Genomic DNA, 12313 nt, shown 5'->3' with positions numbered 1-12313 from the left:
AGTAAATGAAAAACACCTTCCCCCCATCCACCCTTGTCTATGTCCCCCCCATGGAATCACAGGGGAACAGGCAATGGGGCTGTGGTCTGTCCCCAATCACTTGATTTTATAAAGTTACATTTTTATTATTTTATTAAGCATACCTAAAATATTAAAAGATTGAATGTCAATTATTTAATGTACTATGAAAGGGAAAAATACAATTTTGCTGTGGAAGGAAGGATGTGCTCTAAATCAGAATAGCAGACTTGTTGACCTATTATTAATAGCTGAATTAGTGATCAGTGATAAGATTCACCCAGAGACACTGCTGAGGAGGAAGGGAAGGAGACAAGTATCAGAACAGTGCGTGTTCCCCAAAATGAGGGAGAAGTAAAGATCACTCTATATTTTGTCAAGTTTGCCTGGAAGAAAGCAAGATGCTGTGCAGAGGAATAAGTCAAAGCTAAGAAAGTTGAGAGTTTGAAATGTAAATCAGGCATGCTAAAAATCAACCAGACTTGTAAACTGGAATTGGCAACAAAATAAGCTGTAGATTCCTTATCAGAATTGTAAGACATGGACTATTCTGTTTACTGGTAAGTATGTGTTTCATTTTACAGTCACCCTCCATATATTCTCTCTGTCAGGATTTATTTTAGGTTATTTCTTAGGGCCATATACTGACCTCAATCTGCCTTATAATGAGAGTTGTATGTATGTGTTTATATGCTGAAGCCATTGTACAGTCTGTAAAGCACTTCAATAATTTGCATATTATGTCGGGAGATCCCAATTGTTGGGTTATGAGCATAAAATAAAACTGTGCCAGCAATGGGAGGTAGTAGTCATGTAATTCAGTACAGAAATTTATTCTTTGCTTATTCTGCTTCTTTGTATCTATTTCACAAATTTTATATTTAATATTTAAATATCTGAAAAAATATGCTAACCAACTGGAATAAAGTCAATCCCACTTTCCTTTGTCTTCAGTCCTTTATGAAATTGTTTTATAAATTAGTTATAGTCTGTCGTTTTAGACCATATTTTGCTCTTTTTCTTTATTATATAGATAATCAATTTTTAACTGTGGAATGGTAAATTGTCATCAGTTTTGTTGCAGTACAATATTTAATCAATCAAGGCATACTCTTGTGAATATCTTTGATGTTAAAAGATATCATTTGAAAATAATAATTTACTCTAATTTAATCTGCAGCATAACTATATCCACAAATTGTGTCCTTTTAAAAGGGGTGGATATAAGTATTTGTGGGACAAAGATTCTGAAATACAACAATTAAAGCACATTGTAATCCAGTCTGTATTTTCATCCTATACTATCTATAATATTGCAAGCTGTTTAAAAGTCACCCACCTAAATTATAAATTATGCTTTATAGTATTCACAAATGAGTGCTGTTTTCCCCATCTCACCACATTTCAGTAATAATCCAAGAACTGTTTATTTTGGTTGTAGACCCTCTGTTCCTCAGTGTTCCCATCAGTAAGAAGCAAAGATCTTAAAACACAATTGTTGCTGTTTTTAGAGTATGTTGTTCTTCACCTATTCTAAATTGAACCAATCTAGTTAACATAAACTACAAAATAAGAGACCTTTAATTTTTCCATTTGATTGCTTTAGGGAAGAGAAAGAAGACTTCAATTTCATTCTTGTTCATAAGTAGGAGAGAAGACTCTAGTTTGATATAATTATATTTGCTACATCATAACAACTAAAAAAGTATTTAAAAGTACATTATATTTTTATAAATTTTAACATTGAATTCTTATGGATGGAGACTTTAAAGTCCTTTGAAGCCTCAAGCTTTATAGCTTGATACTAAGGATAACAAATAAGAAATATTGAATTATCATCTACTGCCTTGTGTTTGATATGACTTGTGAACTCATATCTACTATCATAATTAACAATTCTTACAGAACAAAGAATACTTCTTGTAACAAATTAAAAAACAGTTGTTGATTGTATCATGCCCTTTTTTCCTAGTTCTACTATTACTGTAACTGTGTAACCTAGCTTTGTTTTGATAGAGCACTACCTATTGGTATTCTTCAGGAAGCGTCAATATATATGTTAGTGATCGATATATAGAGAGAGATAATGCAGAGCACCAATTCTAAATTATTTTAAAATAGAGAGAGTGGGAAAAAATATTAAAACAATAGATTGCGTACCTCACTCAGCAGGTTTCCAATAAAGAGCAACTGACTGACAAAAAAAAATAAGAGTATCAACAGAACACTTTTTACCTGGTATTGAATGAAAATCAGGTTTCTAAATTAGAAATTTTCAGGCTAATTCTGATTGGGAAATAATGGAACACAGGCTTGTGTTCAGCTTTTTGGTCCTGATGAGAATGTTAGACTCGGGTCATTACTTGTGGCTGTACTAATTTTCAGTGATTCTAAAAACATGAATTACCTTCATATTATTATTATAGACCTAGATTCAAGTGGACTCTATAATGGCAAATTTGTGCTCATGTCTCCTATGTAAAATGTCGTATTTATTCCTGAAGTAATCCTGAGAAAGAAAATCATTGCAATAAATTGAGGCATAGCCATAATGCTCATGCTGCTGGGGAGATTCACTTTCACTTCTTGAATCTCTAGGAATGCAACAGGAAAATTAGGCAGAAAAATCAGGCAGAATACACCACAAGTCCTAGCAGTTCTATATTCTTCCTTTTATCTATAACTATATCTAGAAATACTGGCATTTTGACTAATATATTAACAAGTAACAATTAATGTTTCTTTTCGGTTGACTTTTAAAATATAATTTTGAAAATTTGAGGGTTACTTGTGCTACTAAAAATCATGAAAATGATATAATACAACTGTTGAAATTAGATGACATTTATAGAAAAAAGTCAGGTTATGCGTGCTATAAAGCTAAACCGAAATATAAATAACTGAATATATATATATATATATAGTATATTTAAATAACTGAACTTATTTAATATGTTAAAGGGCCTTAATGAGATGTGCATTTAATGTGGTAAAATCCTTAGTTCTCCCTTATTATTCTTTCTGGTGTTTTCTAGAAGCAAAATAAGTGTTTACATTTTTAGGCATTGAAAGAGAATTTGGAGCATTTTGTTATTGTTTAGAAAATCCATTTACTTCTGTTTTAATATGGGACCAGAGTCTTTCAAGTAACTACTCCATTCATAATAGTAGGCCATCCACAGAGAGTCTACACTCTTCTACGGAGAAAGGAATGGTTGAATAAAAAAATATATATATTTGTAAACTTTAGTTCAAAATACAATATAACTTCAACAGAGCATTTAAAAGATGAGTTCTGTCATGATGGAAAGCTATATAACAGCTCTTCACTTGTCCCATTTTCTGTTCAATAAAGGTATTGATATCATTTATTCTTGTAGATAACATTGGGTCCAAGCCTCTAAAAAGTGTTTTTTGTGTTTTTTTTTTTTTCTTTTCTTTCTTCCAAGAAACATTGACTGTGTACTTATGTGTGTGTAAGTGTCTGCATACTTCATAATTTCAATCCATGCCCAGAGTTCTGAAAACAGAAAAAAGAAAAAAAAAAAAAAAACTGTGGGGTCACAAGTCCACTGTGTTACTGAGTTAGTTTTCTCTCTTATGTAAAAGAAATCTCCTCCTCTTCATTTTTCTCTGTGAATTAATGAACTCTCACATTGTCACATTTAATCATAGTTTCCAGAAGCTTGATATCATGCAGTCCACTAAATAAGCCAGACGAGCATCAGTAATGCCTGGATAGTTTGAAACATATTTAGCGGATAAGTAAGAGTCAATAAGACCACACCCTCCCTATCTGAACCCTTGGCACAAATTAACCAAAGTAACTCTCAGTTCAAATTAGAGATTCATTGTTATGCATGAAGAGACCAAAATTTTCATCCTGAAATCCAAAACATATGTCATGTTTTTACCTGAATATTGTTATAATACAGTGTTTCAAGGTACGGTATTGCAGGATTTAGAGTTTGAGTTTTCTAATCTAACCCCCTTATTTTGAGTGTAAATGTAATGTTAAACATTTCAGAAGATTGACACAAAACTTGTGATATTAAACCTAAATATTGAAATCTTTTATTCAACCTAATCTAGAATGAAGGACTATTACTCTTCTGTAGTAAGAAAAAAGGAGACTCTCATCCAGAACTTTGAAGTGTTTTGTCTTGCTAATAGCTGTCAAAAAGGTCAAAATTTCTGTGTTAGTAGTGGCAAAGTTGCTAAAATAAATCCTTGGTTAAACAGCATTAAGTATTTTTAGCAATATTTCCAATGAAAGAATAGGAAAAGAAAGAAGGTACAATTTTAGAAAACTGAAGTGGATGAAAATACAACAAATGAAAGGTTAAAGCTCCCAGGGAATTGTAGTAGATAGTCATTTCTCATGTTAAATGACAAACATCCAAATTAGTGGGAAGGCAAATCTGTCTGTGTAGATAGTGTTGAATATAAAATAAAAATGGTAAACCCTAGCCATTATTTATCCATGCAGAGATTAGTTTATTCATTCCTGAAATGAACCATGTTTCAAAACTGGAAGTTCCAGAGGAGTTTTTAAGCTGAATCTCCCCAGTGACTTTGAAATTGATTTTTTTTTCTTTGTCTTACAAATTTTTTCAAATTTCTCCATTCTTTCGTTAAGGATGTGGGTGTGTGTATGATGAGAGGCTGTTTGCCTTTTTCATTTGGGTTCAACTCACTCCATACTGTACTATACTCACAGGCTGACCAGTCAAGCGTTGCAGCTCTAGGGTCTCATTTCTATGGCATGCTCTTACCTTGGAGGCTAGTTGTATAGGTTTTCTGTTCATTTGGTCACGCAAAATGAGCCTTGCAGAGCTTTCCTGGGAACAATAAGCAAAGAAAGCATTTATTAAGCTAGTCCCTAGTGGTAGAGATTTGACAATAAGGAAGCTGTGGTATGCCTCCTCTGCACAGTCCTGCTGCCAGCACATCTGGCAGCATTGACAGCCTGGCTGTCCCAATGGCCTCCCACTCTCCTGGGCACCCTTGAGCACTGACAGTATCTCAGCTGCTTCACCAGGGGATGTCCTTGACTCTTGGATTGTAATACCAAATGGTCCTTTCAGTGGTCACAGATTTCTGTTGCATTAGTTTTCAAGGCTTCTGCTGTCTCTTCAAAGATACACATGGGATAAGTGAAGAACTGTCGTTTTGAGTCAGCTATTTGCCAGTTAGACTGAGTGTTACAGCCCAAGACAAAAAGGGAAACAACAGGCCAAATAGGTCCCAAGATTATATTTATTTTTCTGTTGTTTATCATGAAAAAAAAAAAAAAAAAAGTGTCCTGATATCATTTTGTAGTATAAGAACAATGAAATCAACTAAATAATTTTCATGGCTTTGATTCTCTTTATTTCTTAATTAGCTTTATATCCAAACAACTTGTACATAAGCTTTAAGAGTGCAGTTGTGCCTGTCAAGTCATATTAGTTATGCAACAGATACTACCTTCAGGGCTCACAAAGTATGTCTGACCATGCAAGATTTCTGCTGCAAACAATAATTCCAGATGACAGTATTCCCCTGATCTCTGTTTATACAGGGGGAATTGCAAGAGCAGAGGTTGTTATCATCGCACGTTATTTATTACATAACAAGATAAAAATATGTTTTGCTTTTCATCTAACCTGTGGGAGAAACATCTTCTCTGGAGCATTACAGTTTCATATCTCAGGGATACCTTGGAGTGAAAGGGCATACTTAAAATGAGTTTCACTTGTAATATTGGAAGCATGAATTGAAAAGCAAGTTTTTATGAGCTCTTATCATACCTGTTAATTTGTCAAAGCAGACGTGACAGAAAAAGAAGCTCTAGGGCAAACTCAATTTTACTTTGAGACTTTCCATGCAAAAGACTTACAATACAAACAAAAAGAAAAATAATTGTCTTTCTATCATCATTCAATTCAGAGAAGTCAAAGCTCTTGACTTGTTAACAGTCACTTGTATCTCAGATGAAGAGATATGGCCACTTGAGCTCCAGAGGTATGACAAAGTGACTCGTTCTTGTAAATACTGGTGCTGCAAATATGTCAACAACAGAGGAATTTCAGAGGATAACAGCAACTGAATAATTAAAATGTTTGAAGGAGCTGTGTCAGTGACTAAGTAAAGAGGTCTAAGATACTAGATACATGTAGCCCAGACAAACTGGCACTTAATAACCATTAGGGTTATAAGCTGAAAATGTTTGGAGACTGAGAGGACACTGTTAAGTATGGGACTCTAGGAGCAGAATTGTGACTAATGGTTTGTTTTCAAACAAGGGAAAGCTTAAGCTGATGTCAAAAGAAAAATTCACAAAGAATACTATTTATGACGTTCAACAAAGTAGTAGAAATTCAAATGTCTATTTATTTCCGATTATAATGACATAAGCATGAAAGATCATACTGGTGGTAGCAGGCTTGGCCTGGCAGAGCAAAGAATGTGCAATTTTATAAACCCATATCTTTCTCTCTTTGGAAGCAAAAGAACGTTAGCAGACTGCTTTGCCTTACGGCAGTTAGTAACTGGAATCATAAGTTACAAGATGATACTTTCTATCCTTTTCACTACCTCTTACCCATTCAGATACTCAAGTATATACCAAAGGTCTATTTAAATTTCAACTAAAACAAAACAAAGAAATGAAAAATAGTAGATAAAAATGTTGTCATAGTGCCTATATTAGCAGTACTAGCAACATAGATTTACCTACCATAAACACTATAAAGTTTATGTTAAGAGAAGTTAAAGAAATAATATGTGCATATGTGTTTTCCTGCTTCAAAATTCCAATTAAATCTGACCTTAAATTATTGGGTTACTATTAAATATGATATTTCATTTGGTATGTGACATTAATTAACAACCTTAAATACAAGAGTTTAAGCAAAACTAGACAGCATGACAGTGCTAAAGTAAGATCTAAAGGCACAAGTTTTAACAATACTTTTGAAAATTTGAAAGTTTTAAATCCAGTTTACAAAGCTGACTTAAGGACCCTTACATCATATATTGTATACTGCATATCTTACAAAGATTTTGACAACTAGGATGTAAGATCAAAATACGGATTAGGAGGTATGGCACAAGTTCATGTGATCAACAGCTAATCTCTAAGACAAAATCCACTGAGAATATGAGAACAACACTTTCCTTACTGGTATGCAATCTGCACAGAGGCTTAAAGTAAATTAAAGTTTAGCTGCTGAAAAAAGGGAAAAAAAAAAAAAAAGAAAAGAAAAAAAAAAGTTATATATTGATAATATATCAATATGTTATTGATAATATCGATCTTATATTATCAATAATAGTATATATCATTAACTATTTATGTTAGTTTAAAGCGGAATAAGCCTAAGAATACCTACCAACCTGTTGAAAAACCCTTTTGTTTGAATAAAAGCTGCTTTCCACAACCTGAAGGGAGAGAGCAGACCAAGTTCTTTAGAGATCATTGCCAGCTTTTGTCTTAAATAGATTTAGTCTCAGCTTTATCCTACTGGCTGATGAGATAAACCACCTGGATATGTTTTTTTTCTTAAACTGCATTCTTTTCAGGGAGTTAGGAATAACTGCAATTTAATCCTAGCTGTTTATGGGTGCTTTTAAGTGCTACTATTTTTGTCAAACTCAATTAATTTATTTAATATTTAAAAATATGTTTATACTTTTGTTAAGCAGCAGTGCTGTTCATCAAGAGACCTATTTTTTTCTGGTACATGATTTTTTCTGGCCATATTACAAAGGCTTTTCATTCTTTGTTTCACTACTTCCATGAGATGTAGAATCTTTTTGGTACAATGGGTAAATCAGCCACTACCATTTAGTATATGTTGGGCTTGTCAAAAGTAGACAAAATGAAACCTTTTCCTTATTGAAATTAATGGCAAATCTCTGACTGCCATTTGTATAGGTAAAATTTAAGTATATATTTGAAGAGTAACAGCAATATTAAAATCAAGACCTTGGAACAGGCTGCCCAGGGAAGTGGTGGAGTCACCATCCCTGGAAGTCTTTAAAAGAAATTTAGATGTAGAGCTCAGGGATATGGTTTAGTGGGGACTGTTAGTGTTAGGTCAAAGGTTGGACTCGATGATCTTGAGGTCTCTTCCAACCTAGAAATTCTGTGATTCTGTGAAATAGGAATATTTCACAGATACATATGTGGATACATTGAGTTGAAGCTCATTATGTGGTGTCTCTCTTGTTATAAAATAGGCCAATTTTGTTTTCTTTGTGCTGTAGTTCTGGTATGTTGTTTGGGGAATGTTGTCGTCATCTCAGACCTTCTTTTATTTCTAAACTTATGCTAGTATTTTGCATAGGTGCTTTTTATTAGATTTATTAGTCTTTCAATGAAAAATCCATAATTTTAAAAGCTTTTGGTAAGTGTTGATGTTTATACATGCTATTTTAGTTTGTGCTGATGATTTGTAAATATTATATAAATCCTAAAACTCTAGAAAGCATATATATTTAATGATTTTGGGGTTTAAACTTAACTTCATATTTAACTTTATTTCATAGGAATTTGCTGCACTGACAAAAGAGTTAAACGCATGTAGGGAACAGCTGCTTGAAAAGGAGGAGGAGATTTCAGAACTGAAAGCTGAAAGAAACAACACAAGAGTAAGTACACAGCAGACTTTCTTGATATCATGTATGTGTAAAGCAGGAGGAATATACTTACATATAAATTTAGATCATCATTTGTGTAAAAAAGAAGATAAAATTCCTTGCCTTCCTTGCAGATATCTTTCAATTAGTACGAGATTTATCAGAATCTAAGTAATAGTACATGTCTACAATACTACAGTTCTGCAGGAAATGACTGTGTTTTAGCAAAATATATTAATAACAAACTAAACGACAAACAGATTTTGTGTATAATGAGGTAAGTACGTTCAGTTTTCATGTTTTCTGTAACAAGGGACTCGCAAAGCTTTCCAAGCCACTGGCCCTGCAAAAGTAGCCTGCATGCACCCTCATCTCTTATCAAGGCAAAATACAGATGTATGGCAGACCCAGCTTTCCCTTGTGCCTTGGATTTGATCTGAATAAGGATGAGGTGAAGGCTGCCACGTGTATCATAGTGATAAATGTTGTTTAGCCTACATGCAGCCATTGTGATCCTTGAAGTGAATGTCATTTGCCATAGAGAGAGGACAAGATTTCACCCTTAAATTTGCTATATTCTACTTCAATCAAAATATATTATTCTGTCTGTAATCAAGAATCCATGATAATGCTTTCTAGTGTCTACAAGATGGTACAAATGTAAAAGTGTGTAAAATGGCTTGAGGAAAGAGATGGCCAGATCAAGCAGGAGTCATACTGGAAATAGGCATACGGAATAGATCTCAGAGGTTGAACACCAAAGATATTTTCTCACATGCATATTCCATTCTTCTATGATCTTAGTAACTTCCTGCGTTCATCCTTTCACTAAACTAATAGCACTTTGGCATTGCAAATAACATATTTCCTTGGTTAGCTGATTTGCATTCTGAAGGATAACTAACAAAGTGCTTGACAAAAGAACTGAGAGAGGATATTTCTCACTGCTTTTTACTGCCCAGATGTAGCACCATAGTGCTATAGACTTCAGAAACCCAAAGGCAGGTGATACAGATTTCTACAAAGAGAAAGCTGCTTCATCTACCAGCTCAGAGGAGCAAGAAGAGATGATCACTTTTAAGTACAAAAGTCATAGATGTGTTGAGATTGGAAAATGTGATGGGAAAAATAGATAAAGCCTACTTTTTCTCCCATGATTTTTATACAATCTAAACAGACCAAAATACATGTAGCTCCCACAAAAACAGAATTAATGAATAGAGAAAAATATAGGAATTGTAGTGCATTCTTTAGGTTTAGCAAGCCATCTCAACTACAAATCTGAAGTATTTCTAAAGCTGCTTAAATTATCATTAACTGCTACATGTATTGCCTGTTTTTAGTGTTTGGAAGAAAACTAGGAAAGTCAATTTAGAAAACCATTTATATAGAATAAACAATAACTTGTGTTAATTTCTAGCACAAACTAGAAAAATAAACAAATTTGCAATGACATATTCTCAGATGTCATATGTTCTTCATAAGAATGTAGACAAAACTGTGTAGCACAAATCCTTTTCCATTTCTCTACAAAGCCAATTGAACTCCAAGTATGGTATATTAAAAATGCAGTGTACCAATACCTATTGTGTGTCTGATATAATAAGCAGCTCAGAGTAGGAAAAAAAAAAAAAAAAAAAAAGCCCAGTGGTCTAACCGAGTCAGCTACAAGTCAGATCGTGCTCTGTCATAGCACTTCCTTTGCAAACCAAGAAAATTATATATTGTCCTATATTATGCTTCTTATTCTATGTAAACTACAAGGTAAGAGATTTTTTGTGAGCATTTAATACTAATTAATGAGAGTTAGAGTGTGATGATCTTGCCAGAAGTCCTTACAGTTTAAATTAATAAACTCTACTGTTTTTTCTTGAGAGTGAGGACAAATCTAGGCATTGGAGATGAAAAGATTTAGTATACAAAAATATGCAGGAAATGTAGAAAATGCATTTAAATGCATTTTGTAAACAAGAGGGGAAGATATAGACAAAGAATTAACAGAGAAGGAGAGAGAAAAAAGTCAGAGATGATGCCTTAGCCTGTCCTCCAACATTTTCATTAACAAATTATGACACTATTGTGTCATGCGTATATATTCTTGCCAGGCTGTCATATACTAAGTTAGTCGCCAGAGTCTGCTGTAATAGTCATGCTGTTTTCTGTAGGCTCCCATACACTTTGTTTATAGGAAAAGACCAGCATTTTAGGCACAAAGCTGTTGTCTTCAGAATACAATCATCTCAATGACGTACTAGTGATGAGATTTCCAACATTCATTGACAAATCATTGTCCATAATGAAGCACTTTTTAAGCTGAGATTTATGCTGTTATTAATGCAAAACAACAATAATAGTCTGTCAGAAAAAGCTGTTCCATTTTTTCCTGTTATTAAAATAAAGATTCTTATTAAAGTAATAATATTTAGAAGACTTTTGGAATGAAAAAAATGTCTTTTCTGATGGCTAAAGTGAGTCCAGCTAATTCTTCTTTCTATCCATACCACTACTGTTCACACCTAACCCAGCTTTAGCTCAGCTATGATAGTAAGGTTTACCTGCCCCTAAGGACACATAGCAGCACTACCCAGTACAACTACTTTTTTCCCAGGTATCACTTCCTTTATTCTTAAATAAAGAAGCTCAGTTCTAAATGCTCATGTTCCTGTTTTGAAACTTTTTAATCCAACCTTTTACCTCCCTGTAAAGATAGCATCTACTGGAGATCAGCAAGAAGAAATTAAAGAGGCAAATCTGTCAGATTCTCAGTACACACTCCCAGTCACTTCTTGCCTTCTAGCACCCTTTTACACTTCCATTTAAGCTTTGCTAATAGTTTTGTTTGTTTGTTTGTTTTTGTTTTTTTTTTTTTACTTTATTCTAGACCCACACCCATGTGTTTCTTTATTTTGTGGTAACACCCTCATACAGTTTTTGCCAGTCTCCACAAAAAAAGCTTCAAGACCTGATTTGCTATTTTATGACAAGCTGCAGTGTCAGACCTTGACAGTGAAATGCATTAGAGAGAGAACACACTGGCATAACATTCTTTGCAACCCATAAACTCTAGGTCTCAGCTACAAGACCATCGTTTAAATCTTACCCCAGTCTTTAGTTGTATTCCTACTCAATCCTTTGAGCAATATTCTTAAACAAAGCTCCCTAGTGATCTTTTGCTTTTAAATATGTATTTTTACTGCCTACAATAATTAACTTCTCACATATTATGGTAGAAATATTTTCATGTCAAGAACTTAGCTGACAACTTAATCTGTCAGTACATAAGGCAAAATAAAAAATGCAAGAGCATATGTATATGTATTGATTGGTGTCGTATTGCTGACAGGAAGACAAACAGTTTCTCTCTAAAAGCATTGCATGTGACTTTGAAAACATATACAAAAATATCTTAATAGAAAATGTTAGTTATTTCTATTGATGTTGTCTAGCTAGCAATCACGTAAGACTGATGTCTTTGTACTTTGTACTTTGGCACAAACTTATAAAATAAGACTAATTTGGCTATGCTAAATTTAAATTAAAGTTGAAATTTATTTTTGTCTCAGTCTGTATTCTTCAAAAGTAGAAAAAGTTTGTAGGATTAACTTTTTTAATCAGAATATGGTTATGAGGAAAACTGGGTTTTGGTTGGGCAACTGAAACAAAAATCTAT

The 12313-nt window shown here is 33.5% G+C and overlaps 1 protein-coding gene across 1 annotated transcript in view; it reads left to right on the top strand.

Moving 5' to 3' along the window:
- Positions 1-12313, top strand: part of PPFIA2 (PTPRF interacting protein alpha 2) — a 325682-nt gene that overhangs the window by 194043 nt on the left and 119326 nt on the right. The window contains exon 4 of the mRNA XM_082777242.1: positions 8554-8655. Within this exon, the coding sequence (XP_082633368.1) occupies positions 8554-8655 (102 nt within the window). The remainder of the gene's footprint in view (positions 1-8553; positions 8656-12313) is intronic.

The sequence above is a fragment of the Aythya marila genome, assembly GCF_965140915.1.
Source record: "Aythya marila genome assembly, chromosome: 1".
In the NCBI taxonomy this organism is placed as follows: domain Eukaryota; kingdom Metazoa; phylum Chordata; class Aves; order Anseriformes; family Anatidae; genus Aythya; species Aythya marila.
Note: the sequence above shows the minus strand (reverse complement) of the source record. Positions and strands in the feature narration are given on the sequence as shown.